This window comes from Harmonia axyridis, chromosome 2 (assembly GCF_914767665.1).
Source record: "Harmonia axyridis chromosome 2, icHarAxyr1.1, whole genome shotgun sequence".
NCBI lineage: Eukaryota > Metazoa > Arthropoda > Insecta > Coleoptera > Coccinellidae > Harmonia > Harmonia axyridis.
The window spans coordinates 51842407-51863198 of NC_059502.1; the positions used below are offsets into that span (position 1 = coordinate 51842407).

The following is a 20792-nucleotide window of genomic DNA, read 5'->3' on the forward strand; positions in this document are numbered from 1 at the left end:
CAAACTGAGAATAAATTACTTGACAGCTGTTAAATCGATCGCCATCTTGAAAAGTAATGCCAACTTAAAGTTATATACCTCGAAAAAAAAAACCGTTATAAACATGAAACGAAAACTTTCAACATGCACATTGTTGCAATTTTTTGTTTTTTTTTTATTGCAATAAGTTCAAAAGTTACAATACAAACTTGTATATTTTTTAATGTGAACCATGATAATTCAGATAATTAAAATATTCGGTGGCCACCAAGGTCTCCGGATTCAACACTGTTAGATATTGTCAATATTTTCACAAATTAACCTAGACTAAATAAGCAATATTATTGGTTATTCTACGGAAACTATCATTTTGAGTTGTATGAATTTTAACAATACCGATATTTGAATATGTATCTAAGTATATATAAAACCGCTTGCACATATACGTCAAACTTTAAACGTAAAATCACAGCCCAAACGGGACCATCTAGAGCAAAAATGACAAGAATAAGACCCCCCTCAAAATCGTCTGGAGATCCCGGGAAAAATCCCAAACCTTCGATTCTCCCCGCGGTTTTCGAGTATACGGGGTGTTTCGGATCATTTTGACATTTCGAGTCCCATATTTCTGTGGTATCTGTGGACAATTTGGCTGTCAGTGTCATGTTAATAATAAATATTCCATTTCGATATATGAAAGTTCTTGAAAAAGTTTGCAGTTTCCAAAATTGTTATTCAATATTTAAATAAATGCCGACAGATAAAATGCAAAGTCTACGGCGAATCAAAAATTCGATAGATATTTGTCAAAATTTGGAAATGAACATTTATATCATCGAATGCATTTTCCTCAATTCAGGTTTGTTTGAAGGGTTTGTATTATTTGGAATTAATTGGATGAATGTTACTTTATTTCAGGAATTTTTCGTTTATTTTCCACAATCTATAAAACTACATTTCCTTTCGTGAGAATTTGAATTTATTGCGACAGAAGATGGAACTACCAAAGAGAACAGAAGCTTCATTCATCAATTCAGTCTTGGATTGGAGTAAAAGTTATGCTACTATGAAACAGTATTAAACAGATAGAAAGACTCCTTATAGATAATTCACAATTGGCTTTATTACTGGAAAAAAAAGAGCCAAGTTAGCCAGATAACAGTCAAAAGTTTCCATGAGTTTTTTGAATATCTAAAATATACACTCTTACGACAGAGGAGTGCAAAAATATAAGTGACCCCGTTTTTGAAGAATTTGAGTGCAGTGCTGTTGAATTTATAATGAATAAGTCAACTCTTTCATACTAATAATTTCAACTATATATACCCTGTTATATTATATTCCGCTCAACTGAAACATGTATTAATAAGCCTTGGAAATTAGAGACTCTCAAACTTATCACCTGATTTCTCAAAAAGGTTTCACCAAGATAAGATATTGTAGGTAATTGCTTATGAGGTAACATAGGCCATGGGTATTTGAAAGGCAAGTCTATTCATTATGTCTCTTTTTAGTTGGTTTATTATAGCTATACTGAATATTTCTAAAAATAACATTCACTTTAGATGTGAATTAATTAAATTTGGACTTATGCATCATATCATATATGACTATGAAATTGAGAAAGATATATTTTTCTAAATTCCATTATAAGTCTTTCGAATAGTACTTTGAAGATATTGATTTCAATGACGTATGGAATATATCAGTTGAAATACTAGTCAAAATGTTACGACAGAAATAAATTTTGAAGGATCATTCAGTATATGAAGAATTTAACATGGCAGTCACTTTCGAAATTGGTATCAATTTTCCAGCAATTCAATGAAGGTATAAAATACTTTAAAAAGCAACTATTTATTGAAAATTTCCATGTCATGAATGAATGATCAAATTTGTATAAAAATGTTGATACCTACCTATTTGTTCACTAAAGTTTCCAATCTTTTAATCGTTATAGGAATAGGTGCTATATGGCCATTTCAAAAATGCTATCCTACTGATTTATTCATTGCTTTTCATTTTGGTAAGAATTAAATTATTCATTGATTCAGATCCAAAGTTAACATTTGAAAAAATCAAGTCAATGTAGTTATTGACCCATATGGGTCAATAGTATTGGCCGATACAATTTTAGTACCGATTTCAAATACTCAGTTCCTTTTGACTGAAGTAAAAATTGAACAATTATCTTTGTATCTTGAAATGAATTTTGCACTTTTCCAGTGTTCAACAATGAGATCATTATTAAATTGACTCAAGAAATTAACAGAGTATGCTATATCAGGACTAGTTAATACTGCTGAAGATATTAATAAACCTATTAATTTCTTATATGGTTCATCATTACAACTCTCTTTTGTTGAATCAAAATTCAATTTAGTTTTCACATGTTCACAATCAGACATGTTGAATTATTGCAATACATATTTGAAGAATATAATCGATAGCTTTACTACCTTTTCCATAATTTCTAGTAATATTCATCCCTAATCATTTTTTAGCTTCCCCTAATTTCTTTATCATAAAATTTTCTATCAGAAAATTCATTCAGAATTAACATTAGTTAAAACAAAAAAGTCATCCATGTACAATGCAACAATAGTAAGCCAGTTATTTTTTGATTTATGTAAATACTATGATCAATTGTTGATCTTTTGAAACTTTTATCTATCAAAATTTTATTTACTATATAGGACATAAATTGCCCTGTTTAATTCACTTCTGAGTAAAACCCAGAGCCACAAGTCTCGTTCTATAACATAGCATCAATACAATCTTCAGATACTAAAAAACTCCTTAGTTCGTCAGGAATTTCCAATAGGTCCTTCAAATTGTTCAATTATATTGTATTTCTTCACAAAATATGGAATAGAAGAATAATTTGCTGCTCAACTGAAAAATGTATTGATAAACCTTGGAAATGAGGGACTTCTTATAACCTGATTTCTCAGATATGGGTATCCGAAAGGTAGATCTATTATTCATTCTGCCTCTTTTCAGTTTGTTTATTACAGCTATACTGAATATTCCTAAAACAACATTTCACTGTAGGTCTTTTCATAGATCTTATCGAATGATTATGTAAATTCAATATTTGTCAAAACTGAAAATAAACATTGAATGCAGTTTCTTTATTTCAGGTAGTATTTCTATTGACTGATAATAACTCTCACATTTTGATTATGCATTTTTCCCAAATTTTTTAAATAAGAAAGAAATTGCCATTTCTAGAGAAATGAGAATTTCAGATTTCAAAATGTCTCATTTCTCCAAAAATGACTAATTACTACTTCAAATATATACACCCTATATAATAGTTGATCAAATATTGTGTATTTCTTTACAAATTAGTTAATAATTTGAAGCTTTAATCTCAATTTTCAGACTTGAATTGGTCCGACATCTCTAGATATTTCTAATTGATATTCCACAAATAAAAATCCTGTATAATTATCCATCCAAATCATGTATAATAATCCATCTTCTGAAAAGAAAAACAGGTGAATGTTTACTATATAGAATTAATTTTGATAATGATTTAAAAGTGATGAAATTTTGCTTACTTACTAATTTTGGGTATTAGATCACGAATCCGGTGACATAAATTCCTCAATCCTGCTGGTTTTTTTTAAAAATTTGTAAAATTGGCTTGATGAAAGTAAGGTTATCCACATTAATAGCTAGTTTTCTTGTATTTTATCAACTGATTCTCGTTAGAAATGATTAATTAATCACATTTCAAGCTTTTCCCTAAAAAAAATGGCTTTTTCTCGTCAAAAACTACTATTTTATTCATTGTTTACATCCGGTGGCGGCAATTATGTTCAATACGTAACGTCTGTCAAATGCCAAATAATCTGCAACGTTGCCAGTATGCCCAGATCTTCTTGATGGGATCGGTCTTTACTTGGTAGAAATTCATATTAATAAATTGTTTGAGATTATGACGTATTATAAAACTGTATGGAAACTCATAACATGACAAGTCTACAGGGTGGCCACTTTTTTAATGGGATTGTATTGGTAACTTTTAAACCATAAGAGTTAGAAAGTCGGTCAAATGGAAAAAAAGTTGCATGCATAGAAGCATTATTATTGAGATATAAGAAAAGTAAATTATGTCATTTTGATTTTTCTTTTTTTCCCACTTTATTTCAAATATCATCAAAAAATGTCACAGGAATTTTTTATTCGACAGTAAATTATCCTCAATTTGACGTAATCAGATTTCGTTTCCAACGTTTCGTACTCTCTGGGACACCCTCAACCTCAATTTTTTCAATACGGACCTGCATATTTTATGACATTTTTCGAAATAACTTTTAACGCTGAATTCAACGATATATCATTCAAAGTAGATTTTCAGGTGATTTTGACCCTTATCCAATTTTCTTTGGGTCGGATCTGTATTACCTTTATTCAGTTTAATTGGCAACATGCAATATGCAATAAATTTCGATAAGAAAGTCAACTTGCCCATCTTGAACTAAATGGAACATATTAGAATCAAAGCAAGAAACCAGTATACTGGTTTCTTGGTTCTTCTTTTATAATAATCATTTAAATATTTCAATTCATAATAATTAAACGAAAGTATCATTTAACGAAAGAAAAATCAGATGATTATTCGAAAGTAAATGAAAATTAATGAAGTAAGTGTTTGAAATGTCCACCATTTTGTAAAATAGGTACACTTTACGGTTCTGGAACCCATACTTCTTATACATTTGCTTGTTTGGTCTCCTTGAATACCTTTCGAAACATTCTCAATTTTCTCGCGAGGTATCACTATTGTTGTATTTGTCATTTGTTCCGTTGAAACAAATTACAGAATCGAACTTTATTTTGAGATCATTACGATATAATTTGTGCAAGGCTTGGTATTCAAATTTGAAATCATTGTATTCGCGTCTGTTGACTATTTTATTAACAGCAGTTTTTGAAAAATTCCATTCACTGGCCACAGTTCTCGATTTTTTTCTGGGTTCGATTGAATTTGGGTCGGAACATTGATATCGTTAATAAACTTATTTTTTCTTACATACACACCATTAAATTTGGATGAGGGTCAAAATCATCTGAAAATCAACTTTGAATGACATTGTGTGATATATCGTTGAATTCAGCGTTAAAAGTTATTTCGAAAAATGTCATAAAATATGCAGGTCCGTATTGAAAAAAATGAGGTTGAGGGTGTCCCAGAGAGTTCGAAACGCTGGATACGAAATCTGAATACGTCAAATTGAGGATAATTTACTGTCGAATAAAAAATTCATGTAACATTTTTTGATAATATTTTAAATAAAGTGGGAAAAAAAGAAAAATCAAAATGACATAATTTACTTTTTTTATGATATCTCAATAACCGGCCCTGATAATCTCGATTTGTTTGAACTGCTTTATAATGCTTCTATGCATGCAATTTTTTCTCCATTTGACCGACCTTCTAACTCTTATGGCTTAAAAGCTACCAATACAAACCCATTAAAAAAGTGGCCACCCTGTAGACTTGTCTTGTTTGGTTTCCGAAATAGTTATTTAGTAATCTTCCATTCAACTCTTTCTTAGTACCTATCCTCTCAATTAATTTTTACTTTAATCTTTAATAACAGTAATTAATGATTTTTCAATACTTTCAATCGGTTTGTCAATCAGAAATGCTTGACTGTGTAGAAATAGAGTATAAAGTTCTAATAAAGAGTCAAAAAAAATCGGTTACAGCTTTTAAGGCCTTTTTTTCAGCTAAGAAATTTTTTTTCAATGGCACTCATAGCTTCAGCAAGCGTTCAATAGCTAGAACTAGTGAAAGCCATCGAATTCTAGAATAAGAAAGAACATTGCTGTAAGTTGTTTCTGCATACTCACGAAAACCTTTCATCGTTCGACCCTTACAAAAAATATCGAAAAATATTTGAAAATTTTAAGACCAATAGAATGCACAGAAATTAAAATCATATCGGCGGAAGTGGAAGCAGTATTGTGAAGTCTATGCGCTGGACAACCGATAGTTTCATTGTCGAATTAAAAAAAAACTCGCCTTTATTTTACTTCGAAGTAAGTACCGCACTGACAGCGAAAATATTTTATATGGAAATATTAAGGTACTCTAAGGATTCAATATAAAATAAAGTGATTGCATAAGACTATTTTTTTGAACAATTTTAATAATTTTATTTTCAATCCTTCGGTTTCTGAAAAATAATGTTTGAGCAACGGAAACAGCATTTCAGATTTATGATTACTGGAATCCGTTGAGATTCCATGAAAACAAATTTTGTCTCACCTACACTATATAAGGAAATATGAATCTCATAACGGTCAAATTACTGACCGGGACAATTGAATAACTAACCGGGACACGGGGACTCAATGGTCCAAACCGGGACATGTCCCGGCGTACCGGGACGTATGGCAGCTAATCGTGAATAACTTTATGATGCAGATACAAATCGACTAACATGTCGATGGCGTTATGTTCACAAATACCTAAACTTATTGTGTGACATCTACGTTATATTTATTTCTACTACCACTTACCGTTACAGCCATCTATTGCAAAACGGCGCGCCGTTGCCACGGCGGAAGCAAAGTTGTACGCCTTATATAAATATTCATATGAATATCTAAATATAAATATTTTTGAGAGGTTAGGCTTGATATCGGTGTAATATGGGATTTGGTCCCATAGAAAAACTCGAAGCCCAAAATGGCGAACCCCCTCAAAATTTAAGGCTAGGACCGCCCTTGATTTGTCGTCATGAAATGTTAGGATTTGCATCAAATATTTTCATGTGAGCAAGGGCGAAACGGTATATTCTAGGAAAAAAATCATATAGAATTCCAACCTAGAACCAGCATAGTATACCGAGTGAATCGTCTGAAATCAGCTAACGATACAAGGTTTCGGAAAAAAAGCTTTTATTTTCTAGCCGGATACCCAGTGAAGGATCTACCGGCATAGTGACGGGGTCCAAGGGGCGGAGCCCCTTCGGCGAGCAGAGCGAGTCTAAGTATATATAAAACCGCTTGCACATATACGTCAAACTTTAAACGTAAAATCACAGCCCAAACGGGACCATCTAGAGCAAAAATGACAAGAATAAGACACCCCTCAAAATCGTCTGGAGATCCCGGGAAAAATCCCAAACCTTCGATTCTCCCCGCGGTTTTCGAGTATACGGGGTGTTTCGGATCATTTTGACATTTCAAGTCCCATATTTCTGTGGTATCTGTGGACAATTTGGCTGTCAGTGTCATGTTAATAATAAATATTCCATTTCGATATATGAAAGTTCTTGAAAAAGTTTGCAGTTTCCAAAATTGTTATTCAATATTTAAATAAATGCCGACAGATAAAATGCAAAGTCTACGGCGAATCAAAAATTCGATAGATATTTGTCAAAATTTGGAAATGAACATTTATATCATCGAATGCATTTTCCTCAATTCAGGTTTGTTTGAAGGGTTTGTATTATTTGGAATTAATTGGATGAATGTTACTTTATTTCAGGAATTTTTCGTTTATTTTCCACAATCTATAAAACTACATTTCCTTTCGTGAGAATTTGAATTTATTGCGACAGAAGATGGAACTACCAAAGAGAACAGAAGCTTCATTCATCAATTCAGTCTTGGATTGGAGTAAAAGTTATGCTACTATGAAACAGTATTAAACAGATAGAAAGACTCCTTATAGATAATTCACAATTGGCTTTATTACTGGAAAAAAAAGAGCCAAGTTAGTCAGATAACAGTCAAAAGTTTCCATGAGTTTTTTGAATATCTAAAATATACACTTTTACGACAGAGGAGTGCAAAAATATAAGTGACCACTCCGTTTTTGAAGAATTTGAGTGCAGTGCTGTTGAATTTATAATGAATAAGTCAAATCTTTCATACTAATAATTTCAACTATATATACCCTGTTATATATAATTGCTTATGAGGTAACATAGGCCATGGGTATTTGAAAGGCAAGTCTATTCATTATGTCTCTTTTTAGTTGGTTTATTATAGCTATACTGAATATTTCTAAAAATAACATTCACTTTAGATGTGAATTAATTAAATTTGGACTTATGCATCATATCATATATGACTATGAAATTGAGAAAGACATATTTTTCTAAATTCCATTATAAGTCTTTCGAATAGTACTTTGAAGATATTGATTTCAATGACGTATGGAATATATCAGTTGAAATACTAGTCAAAATGTTACGACAGAAATAAATTTTGAAGGATCATTCAGTATATGAAGAATTTAACATGGCAGTCACTTTCGAAATTGGTATCAATTTTCCAGCAATTCAATGAAGGTATAAAATACTTTAAAAAGCAACTATTTATTGAAAATTTCCATGTCATGAATGAATGATCAAATTTGTATAAAAATGTTGATACCTACCTATTTGTTCACTAAAGTTTCCAATCTTTTAATCGTTATAGGAATAGGTGCTATATGGCCATTTCAAAAATGCTATCCTACTGATTTATTCATTGCTTTTCATTTTGGTAAGAATTAAATTATTCATTGATTCAGATCCAAAGTTAACATTTGAAAAAATCAAGTCAATGTAGTTATTGACCCATATGGGTCAATAGTATTGGCCGATACAATTTTAGTACCGATTTCAAATACTCAGTTCCTTTTGACTGAAGTAAAAATTGAACAATTATCTTTGTATCTTGAAATGAGTTTTGCACTTTTCCAGTGTTCAACAATGAGATCATTATTAAATTGACTCAAGAAATTAACAGAGTATGCTATATCAGGACTAGTTAATACTGCTGAAGATATTAATAAACCTATTAATTTCTTATATGGTTCATCATTACAACTCTCTTTTGTTGAATCAAAATTCAATTTAGTTTTCACATGTTCACAATCAGACATGTTGAATTATTGCAATACATATTTGAAGAATATAATCGATAGCTTTACTACCTTTTCCATAATTTCTAGTAATATTCATCCCTAATCATTTTTTAGCTTCCCCTAATTTCTTTATCATAAAATTTTCTATCAGAAAATTCATTCAGAATTAACATTAGTTAAAACAAAAAAGTCATCCATGTACAATGCAACAATAGTAAGCCAGTTATTTTTTGATTTATGTAAATACTATGATCAATTGTTGATCTTTTGAAACTTTTATCTATCAAAATTTTATTTACTATATAGGACATAAATTGCCCTGTTTAATTCACTTCTGAGTAAAACCCAGAGCCACAAGTCTCGTTCTATAACATAGCATCAATACAATCTTCAGATACTAAAAAACTCCTTAGTTCGTCAGGAATTTCCAATAGGTCCTTCAAATTGTTCAATTATATTGTATTTCTTCACAAAATATGGAATAGAAGAATAATTTGCTGCTCAACTGAAAAATGTATTGATAAACCTTGGAAATGAGGGACTTCTTATAACCTGATTTCTCAGATATGGGTATCCGAAAGGTAGATCTATTATTCATTCTGCCTCTTTTCAGTTTGTTTATTACAGCTATACTGAATATTCCTAAAACAACATTTCACTGTAGGTCTTTTCATAGATCTTATCGAATGATTATGTAAATTCAATATTTGTCAAAACTGAAAATAAACATTGAATGCAGTTTCTTTATTTCAGGTAGTATTTCTATTGACTGATAATAACTCTCACATTTTGATTATGCATTTTTCCCAAATTTTTTAAATAAGAAAGAAATTGCCATTTCTAGAGAAATGAGAATTTCAGATTTCAAAATGTCTCATTTCTCCAAAAATGACTTATTACTACTTCAAATATATACACCCTATATAATAGTTGATCAAATATTGTGTATTTCTTTACAAATTAGTTAATAATTTGAAGCTTTAATCTCAATTTTCAGACTTGAATTGGTCCAACATCTCTAGATATTTCTAATTGATATTCCACAAATAAAAATCCTGTATAATTATCCATCCAAATCCTGTATAATAATCCATCTTCTGAAAAGAAAAACAGGTGAATGTTTACTATATAGAATTAATTTTGATAATGATTCAAAAGTGATGAAATTTTGCTTACTTACTAATTTTGGGTATTAGATCACGAATCCGGTGACATAAATTCCTCAATCCTGCTGGTTTTTTTTAAAAATTTGTAAAATTGGCTTGATGAAGGTAAGGTTATCCACATTAATAGCTCGTTTTCTTGTATTTTATCAACTGATTCTCGTTAGAAATGATTAATTAATCACATTTCAAGCTTTTCCCTAAAAAAAAATGGCTTTTTCTCGTCAAAAACTACTATTTTATTCATTGTTTATATCCGGTGGCGGCAATTATGTTCAATACGTAACGTCTGTCAAATGCCAAATAATCTGCAACGTTGCCAGTATGCCCAGATCTTCTTGATGGGATCGGTCTTTACTTGGTAGAAATTCATATTAATAAATTGTTTGAGATTATGACGTATTATAAAACTGTATGGAAACTCATAACATGACAAGTCTACAGGGTGGCCACTTTTTTAATGGGATTGTATTGGTAACTTTTAAACCATAAGAGTTAGAAAGTCGGTCAAATGGAAAAAAAGTTGCATGCATAGAAGCATTATTATTGAGATATAAGAAAACTAAATTATGTCATTTTGATTTTTCTTTTTTTCCCACTTTATTTCAAATATCATCAAAAAATGTCACAGGAATTTTTTATTCGACAGTAAATTATCCTCAATTTGACGTAATCAGATTTCGTTTCCAACGTTTCGTACTCTCTGGGACACCCTCAACCTCAATTTTTTCAATACGGACCTGCATATTTTATGACATTTTTCGAAATAACTTTTAACGCTGAATTCAACGATATATCATTCAAAGTAGATTTTCAGGTGATTTTGACCCTTATCCAATTTTCTTTGGGTCGGATCTGTATTACCTTTATTCAGTTTAATTGGCAATATGCAATAAATTTCGATAAGAAAGTCAACTTACCCATCTTGAACTAAATGGAACATATTAGAATCAAAGCAAGAAACCAGTATACTGGTTTCTTGGTTCTTCTTTTATAATAATCATTTAAATATTTCAATTCATAATAATTAAACGAAAGTATCATTTAACGAAAGAAAAATCAGATGATTATTCGAAAGTAAATGAAAATTAATGAAGTAAGTGTTTGAAATGTCCACCATTTTGTAAAATAGGTACACTTTACGGTTCTGGAACCCATACTTCTTATACATTTGCTTGTTTGGTCTCCTTGAATACCTTTCGAAACATTCTCAATTTTCTCGCGAGGTATCACTATTGTTGTATTTGTCATTTGTTCCGTTGAAACAAATTACAGAATCGAACTTTATTTTGAGATCATTACGATATAATTTGTGCAAGGCTTGGTATTCAAATTTGAAATCATTGTATTCGCGTCTGTTGACTATTTTATTAACAGCAGTTTTTGAAAAATTCCATTCACTGGCCACAGTTCTCGATTTTTTTCTGGGTTCGATTGAATTTGGGTCAGAACATTGATATCGTTAATAAACTTATTTTTTCTTACATACACACCATTAAATTTGGATGAGGGTCAAAATCATCTGAAAATCAACTTTGAATGACATTGTGTGATATATCGTTGAATTCAGCGTTAAAAGTTATTTCGAAAAATGTCATAAAATATGCAGGTCCGTATTGAAAAAAATGAGGTTGAGGGTGTCCCAGAGAGTTCGAAACGCTGGATACGAAATCTGAATACGTCAAATTGAGGATAATTTACTGTCGAATAAAAAATTCATGTAACATTTTTTGATAATATTTTAAATAAAGTGGGAAAAAAATCAAAATGACATAATTTACTTTTTTTATGATACCTATCTCAATAACCGGCCCTGATAATCTCGATTTGTTTGAACTGCTTTATAATGCTTCTATGCATGCAATTTTTTCTCCATTTGACCGACCTTCTAACTCTTATGGCTTAAAAGCTACCAATACAAACCCATTAAAAAAGTGGCCACCCTGTAGACTTGTCTTGTTTGGTTTCCGAAATAGTTATTTAGTAATCTTCCATTCAACTCTTTCTTAGTACCTATCCTCTCAATTAATTTTTACTTTAATCTTTAATAACAGTAATTAATGATTTTTCAATACTTTCAATCGGTTTGCCAATCAGAAATGCTTGACTGTGTAGAAATAGAGTATAAAGTTCTAATAAAGAGTCAAAAAAAATCGGTTACAGCTTTTAAGGCCTTTTTTTCAGCTAAGAAATTTTTTTTCAATGGCACCCATAGCTTCAGCAAGCGTTCAATAGCTAGAACTAGTGAAAGCCATCGAATTCTAGAATAAGAAAGAACATTGCTGTAAGTTGTTTCTGCATACTCACGAAAACCTTTCATCGTTCGACCCTTACAAAAAATATCGAAAAATATTTGGAAATTTTAAGACCAATAGAATGCACAGAAATTAAAATCATATCGGCGGAAGTGGAAGCAGTATTGTGAAGTCTATGCGCTGGACAACCGATAGTTTCATTGTCGAATTAAAAAAAAACTCGACTTTATTTTACTTCGAAGTAAGTACCGCACTGACAGCGAAAATATTTTATATGGAAATATTAAGGTACTCTAAGGATTCAATATAAAATAAAGTGATTGCATAAGACTATTTTTTTGAACAATTTTAATAATTTTATTTTCAATCCTTCGGTTTCTGAAAAATAATGTTTGAGCAACGGAAACAGCATTTCAGATTTATGATTACTGGAATCCGTTAAGATTCCATGAAAACAAATTTTGTCTCACCTACACTATATAAGGAAATATGAATCTCATAACGGTCAAATTACTGACCGGGACAATTGAATAACTAACCGGGACACGGGGACTCAATGGTCCAAACCGGGACATGTCCCGGCGTACCGGGACGTATGGCAGCTAATCGTGAATAACTTTATGATGCAGATACAAATCGACTAACATGTCGATGGCGTTATGTTCACAAATACCTAAACTTATTGTGTGACATCTACGTTATATTTATTTCTACTACCACTTACCGTTACAGCCATCTATTGCAAAACGGCGCGCCGTTGCCGCGGCGGAAGCAAAGTTGTACGCCTTATATAAATATTCATATGAATATCTAAATATAAATATTTTTGAGAGGTTAGGCTTGATATCGGTGTAATATGGGATTTGGTCCCATAGAAAAACTCGAAGCCCAAAATGGCGAACCCCCTCAAAATTTAAGGCTAGGACCGCCCTTGATTTGTCGTCATGAAAAGTTAGGATTTGCATCAAATATTTTCATGTGAGCAAGGGCGAAACGGTATATTCTAGGAAAAAAATCATATAGAATTCCAACCTAGAACCAGCATAGTATACCGAGTGAATCGTCTGAAATCAGCTAACGATACAAGGTTTCGGAAAAAAAGCTTTTATTTTCTAGCCGGATACCCAGTGAAGGATCTACCGGCATAGTGACGGGGTCCAAGGGGCGGAGCCCCTTCGGCGAGCAGAGCGAGTATTGATGATAAATTCAGATTAATTGTTTTCATTGTCCTGATGCGAAATAATGACAGGATCAGACAAGTTTTATTGATTTAGTGAGATTTTTCGAAAATATAAAAAATAGATTCTAGGTCTCCGAAAATGTGGCCGTTCAAAATTTTAATTTGTTGTGGATATTTGGACCGTAGATGGTCCCATACGATTTACAGCTCTTGAAAAATACTCCATATCTCGCGTTTTACTATTACGATCTTGATGAAATTTCGTATGGATATTCAGGAAGCGTTGCGCATGCGTAAATTGAAACTTCTTTGGAGATAATTGTGTTACAAGAGCGAAAATGGGGGTACGGGTATGGAGGGTTGGTTTTATGCAACAGAAACGAGGAAGCATATAGAGCCACACCCAATGGCAGAGTATGGTATTTATTCACCTACTGAAAAATCATCCGAACGTTGTCTCATTTATCTTGTTACAGTTATACCAACCAATAACTAATGACCATTTATGCCCATCTGACAGACATCTGTCATACTTAATATCAGGTAACTTGTTTTGTGAGAATTCGTAGTTGTTATAGATACTCGAACAAAATGTACAGTTCACACAATTCTAATAGATACTTATAAAGCAAAACATGAAAGTTTCATAAATAAATATGAAATAATCATCGAGTTAGTAGCATCTGTTATCGTGAAGTTTTCCCAGGATTTAATAAAGAGTTTTTCAATAAGAGGTTTCATTTTGAATTGCCCGCTATCTACGCAGTTGTGACTTTTAGAGCCATTACTTATAATGGACCGATGAAATTATTAAAATTTACTGAAAATGATGAAAATTTTGGAGTGACAGTTCTCAAAACTGAAGCACTTCTGGGTCCTCGTGAAGCACCCTATCAGCCAGCAACTGGTGGAAAAAATCCAGCTCTTGGGGCAAGTAAGTGACGTGAAGAATCGAAACCTTGTGCGTCGCTTTAGAACAACTGAGAATATTGCTGCTGTACTAAGTAGAATTAACGAAAATCCAGCTTTGTCGATTCCTGGTCGCATTTTCTCTGATTGAAATGAATCAAAATGATCCAGATTTTCATCTAAAAATCATCTTCAGTGATGAGGCCCAGTGGGTGACTTCGTTAAAAAACTCTTTTGAATGTTTGGATTTGGGAACATAATCTTGTTTGAACACTACTTTTATTTTTCTCCGTAGAATCCAACGCAATCATAAAAAATAGGATTCTATATAGTTTGGAAATCGAAAGTTATATAATCAAATTTTGTTCATAATTTTTGGCTCAATATTTGGTGATGATATTTCTCAAATTCAAGAGATGCACGATATTTCTACAACATTCTACTTCCAAAAAGTGATTCGAGTTTACGCATAGAATATTCACAGTATAAATAACTCACATTATATTGACTATGGAATTTTTTTTTATATCAAGACTAATGCAAGAATTTGAGAAAGGAGTGATTGAAAATGGAAATAATGATAACATATAGGGAATGAACTGAAAAAAAAGTTTTTTCATCAATGTTTCCATTCCTTGTGTCGAAATAGCCAGAGCTTCGGAAATATTTCAGCTGAATAGGGAATCACGAAAAATATAATATTCCAAATTTTCAGATTTCAAATAGGCTCCGTTTTCCAGAAACTACTAATAGGCAGTCGAACTTGAAACACCCTGTATATCCTACATATACCCAATGTTTCGTAAATATTAATTGATTGCAGATTTATTGAAAAATTCAACATAAACTAGAAGAGAATCGCTGAAGCACGATGCAGTACAGTGAAAAACGAATGTAAACGAAAAATAATGTAGGAAGAGCTTTGCAAACTTCAAAGTATGATATATTTATTATTTCCCCCTATTTCATAAAATATACATATTGAAATTTGAGAAACTACGCTGTGAAAAACTTATTTTTTATCCAATTTTATGCCAATAGATCTTTCATTATCTAAGAAAGGTTTTTTTTTGCGATTTTCGAATTCTACAAATTTGAAAACATAAACTGTGGATGTTTCAGTTCAGAGGGGGAGAGTGTTTTCCCCGAACGATTTCAAATTTTACAATTGAAAAATTTAAACTCAAATTAAAGTCAGTGTAGGAAATGTTCAAAACGCTTGCCACGAAAGCCGTATAAACATTCTTATCTTAAATAGAACACAATCTCTTAATAATTCAATTTGTGAAACTGCAATCAATATGTATGTTATCACTCCTACTAATTTGTACGATTAATTCATCAATATGATATGAATTTTATCAATTCAACGACTTTGGATAATTCCAGTTTTTCCACACATTATCTAATTCGATAAATTTTTATGCATTCCTCTTCAGAATTTGCAAACTCCAAGCGAGTTTTTCATTTCGGCGATAACAACCCTGGAAATAACGCTAAAAATTGCACTGTTTCAATAAATTCCTGTAAATCTCTAAATTTTCAGCCCAAGCAACGAAGAGAAATGTAGAATTCCTTATTCTTCATTTCCAATGTTGTCTCCGAAAAATAATGAACTATTAAAGAATTAAATGGTTATTCCGTTCGTTAATATGGTAGATTTATTCTTGATCATTTTCGTGCAATCTCATTAACGAAATTTTTCCCACTTAAATGATAATTAATACACGAGGAACATGTACACTTGTAAAATTCACTGCATTCTTTTGAAATATCGATTGCAGTGAGCATTATCAGTTAATGAGGATATGTATGGAAGAATTTGGCAACATTACGTATTCGACATGGATATTTTGAATGCTTCGCTTGGAGTTTTGATGACACTAGACGAAAGTTATATTGAAAATCATTCAAATGATTATCAGAGATCACTAGGTATCGCAGACATCCTGTTGTGAAACGTGCATTCGATAAAGCCGAAGTCAAAGTAGATCACGTCGAAGCAAACTTGTAGCTCAACTTTTATCATGCAAATATATTTCCTGTTATTAGTTGCAGAGGGAAGCTTTCACAAGCATTAACCAAGAAAACTTCAATCTTTTACCGACAAGATGATGGGCTAGACATCGGGCACTATGGCAACATTAGCAACATACAGGGTGTTCCTAAATTGGAGGTACAAAGGAAAATGACTCATCAGATCATTTTGAGAAAAAAAAATGTCTATAAACATGGACCCGCAAACGCTTTGTTTTCGGGATACAGAGTGTTTTTTGTAGTTCAGCTTTTTTATGAAACTCCAATCCGATGTTTCAATAACTAAATTTGACATTTAATGAATTGTAACCAATTATTCGTGATTGAAAATTTTATTGGTTTATGGTTTCTCAACAATCCCAACGAATAATTAATTAAAATTCATGAAATATCAAATTTAGTTATGGAAACATCGAATTATAGTTTATTTCTGTGTTTTCCGGGGGTCACAGACTACTTCACACAGAAATTGCGGGTTTTCCCCCCATTTGAAGTTGTTCATCGATAACTCTTAAAGTATTAATTTTAGGTATAGGGTTTGCTTAAGTAAACCCCCTTCTCTTTTTATACGTAGAATTGACTGAAATAATATATAAAATATAGGTTCTAGTTGAAAAATATTGTGTTTTAATGAATTTTTGAGTTGTCCCAGTTCATGAGCTTCTGATTAACACGCTGTACATTTTTGGTCCGAACCGCAAACAGTCTTGTAATAATACGTATTTGCAGAAATGGAGAAGCTTTTTTCGAAAGAAGCTTTTTCTGTAGAAATAAACAAAAAAATGTAAATCCTCGTCCTTCATAAATATCCCATTAACTCATGAACCATTGAGTTTTTATCTAAGGTTTGGCACATTACTGAAATTGTCATCAAAAAAGCTATCTAATGATGCAATAATATACTGGGTGTGCCATTTGAAATAAGGAAGTAGTAGTCTGTTTCGGGCATGACCAGAAGTTGTAGAGATCTGAAAATATTTCAGGGAGAGAGATCATTGTCTCAAACCCCAACGTGCAAGTTATCAGCACAAAATTATGATTAGTTATCCATAAACGTCTAATCATGGTGAATCGTGGTGAATCACCCTGTATAAGATTTCAACGATTCACCAAGTGGACGACCGAGGGTACGATTCACAGAAAACATTAAGAGCGAATGAACCAATCTACAGACACTGGAGAAATATTTCTGAACATAAAAAAGGCATTTGATCAAATGTGGCATCAAGTTCTGATATACAAAATAAAGTTGATGAAATTTCCAATCAAACTTACGAGGTAAATACAATCGTACCTGGAAAATAAAAATTTAGGGTGAAAATCGATAGTACCAGGTCGACGATTAGAGAAATTGAAGCCGGAATTCCCCAAGGATCGGTAATAGAACCGCTATTGTTCAACTTATACATGGCAGATCTACCAAAAATAAATAGATGCAAGATAGCCCAGTTTACAGATGACAGGTGCAGGGTGCAGGAAACGTCAAAATATAAAATCAGTCGATAGAATGGAAAAGGGAAGGATAATATCTGGGAGTAATTCTAGATGAAAGAATGAACTTCAGCAAACAGATAGAAGAAAACAGAAAAGGGCAAGGTAGTTGCAAGGGAGACTCTACCCTCTGCTCAGCCCAAAAATTACCTATAAACTGAAAACAAGCTGAAGATAAGAAAAAAGTGCTATTACCAAGCATTACGTATGCAGGAGTAACCTGGTATAAGACAATAAGAAATATCAGTTACAAAGTACACTAAATACAGTAATCAGAACATCGGTTGGCGCCCCATGGTATATTAGCAACCAACAAATCAGAAAGAATTGAAAATCGAAACTATTGAGGATATAATAAACAAACAAATAAAGAAGACAATAGAGATGCTGAAAACGCACGAGAATGGAGAATTAAGAAAGATAATACAAAGCCCAACGAGAAAGACAAGAGGAAATACCTCTTTCAAAGAACCAAATGGAAAATAGTGTCATGCAGAAAGGAGATAACTCTCCCAAATGAACAACAGAAGAAAATTGGAGGCATCGGGAATAAAATTCCAGTTCTTATACAAAAAGTGTATAAATGTATTTCGCTCCCAAAATCTCCAGTGAAAAAACTGAAAAAATAACCCCAAGAAATATTGTCCCCCAGATTTTCCCCAGGGTGTCAAGGGCGTAGAAATGGGGTACTGGGGGTAATTAATCCCCCATCCCCAAGATTTACAGAATATGAATTTGAGAAATCTCGCTAAAGACGAAGAACGAAAATTTTTCCATAAAATGAACCAATATAATCATTTTACTTTCCTTTGAATTCGACACGCCAGTGAAAAATCAGACCCCTTTACGGTTTATAGGTTTATTATTATCTTTTTCAAGATGAGTACTTTTATTGCACTACGAGCTCGTCTTTGTCCGAGGTTCATTATTTTTCTTTATCTATTCGCTTTCTCGACAAAGCCCCTTATTTGCAATCTGTGATTTTTTGTATTCGTCATACAATCACCCGTTGTTTTCGGTTTTTCAATACTGTAGTAATTGAAGAACTGAACTGAGTAATTCTTATTAAAAATTGTCTGGTCTGTGTTTTACAATACATTGTGTTTCATTCAAATTGCAATTTATTTGTGAAGACATCAGTTTTGAATTGACTATATCCACAGGGTGTACCTGAATTGAAGGTACAAATGAAAATGATAGATTTGTCGGATCATTGAAGAAAAAAAGTCCTATAACATTAGTCCGCAAACGCTTTGTTTTTGAGATACAGATGACAAAATTTAAGTTTTTCTCTCATAGCACCTTCCCTTCACAAGATATTTGTCTTGAATAGATATTCCAATTTTTCCAAGTTTTCATCATGCTCATTTTGAATGCAAATCTACAAAGTGAATTTTTTCTGGAAGGGTACCCGCTTCTTTTTCCTCCAAAACTATTTTTTGATGCACCACTAGTAGTTTAGAAAAATTTAAGAAGAAACTCAGGTTCATTACTACAATATTTGTTTGTTGTAGTTTTGTCGTATCTGCAATCGATTTCGAGAAAAAATTCGAACAGCTCTCTATAGTAATTTTCAGGTAAATCCAAATTATTATGAAGATTCAGTTAGGGGTAGCTGTGATAAATAAATTGATTATAAGTTACTTATTTACCAAATCTGTAGCGAATATTAATTAAGATTCGATAAACAGGTTGAGCATCACAAAAAAGTAGGACTACAAGAAACACCCTGTATCTCGGAAAAAAAGCGTTTGCGGGCTCATGTTTATGGGCCATTTTATTTTCAAAATTATCCAAGGAATCTCTCATTATCCTTCGTAACTCCAATTCAGGAACACAAAGTATAAGATAAGAACAGTCGAATTGGTAATAAAAAAAATTATTTCGAGTAATTTGGTTCAAACTTCGTTATCACACCTCCTTTTCTCACATTATAGATATGGGTAAACAATATCGTCCAAAAATTTTTTGTCCCCCCAAGAAAAAAAAATCTACGCCCTTGTCCACAAATCTCCCAAAATTGTAGGAAAATACCCCAACATGACAACCCTGTCACGCGCACCAAGGGCAAAAACAGACCATTACGTACCCAGAAGACGCTCAGTCCATTCATAGATCCCACGGCACGGGCCGAATACTGATCCACGACCGTATAGGAGGACACGGACTTCTTCAGCACCATCATCGCACTTACACACACACACACACGCACCGCTGCCGCAACCTACTCTTCGATCGGCACACTACGACGGGCACGGTTAGTCGAAATTCCTAGGTCGCCGATGCCTATCATCGTTCAAGATCAACTGCCGGTTCGTTTCATGCAAATTTAGAAAGTGCAATCCGGCGATCGGACCGCGGAAGGAGGACACACAACGCTCGAAGAAGTTAAATCCACGGCGGGCCGGGTGCCGTTCTTCTTTCGTCCGAACGAGCGTTAGCCGCGTGTCGTCGTTGGCGACACCCGCGGTGCGATCTTCGTAGCGCAAAAATTCGACATTCGATATGGGACACGAGAGTTCACGGTCGGTTATTTTATTATGCGCGAAATTCGATTTGAATAAATCGACTGAGAATTATTTCTCTGTTTACGTTATGCCCAAAGGCCGCCTAATGGCATGATGTACAGGGTGGGCAAATAAGCGAGGTAAGCGGCTATATCTCAGGATCCACTCATCGTAGAGACTTGCGGTAAAAATTTTTATCACTAAAGTGTACAAGAAAACACACTGGAAATTGTTTTGAAGTTCATACCTGTACTGCTAGGGGGCATAATAGCTATCGTCGAGTAGAAAAATGAATTTTACTCAAAAATGTTTCATATGAAGTTGAAGAAAAAATATCATCACTGTAATCCTTGTGAAATTCTCTATCTTTTTGAATTGTCACTTTCGATT

At 32.6% G+C, this 20792-nt stretch overlaps 1 protein-coding gene across 4 annotated transcripts in view; it reads right to left on the bottom strand.

The window, feature by feature from the left end:
* The window catches only part of LOC123672267 (serine/threonine-protein kinase N), an 86997-nt gene that overhangs the window by 59918 nt on the left and 6287 nt on the right, over positions 1-20792 (bottom strand). For 2 of the 4 annotated variants that reach the window (XM_045606303.1, XM_045606300.1), the window contains exon 1: positions 19985-20189. The exons of the other annotated variants lie outside the window; for them this stretch is intronic. In XM_045606303.1, the coding sequence (XP_045462259.1) occupies positions 19985-20080 (96 nt within the window). In that variant the 5' untranslated portion in view covers positions 20081-20189. Of the gene's footprint in view, positions 1-19984; positions 20190-20792 lie in introns of those variants that run through there. 4 annotated transcript variants of the gene reach the window in all.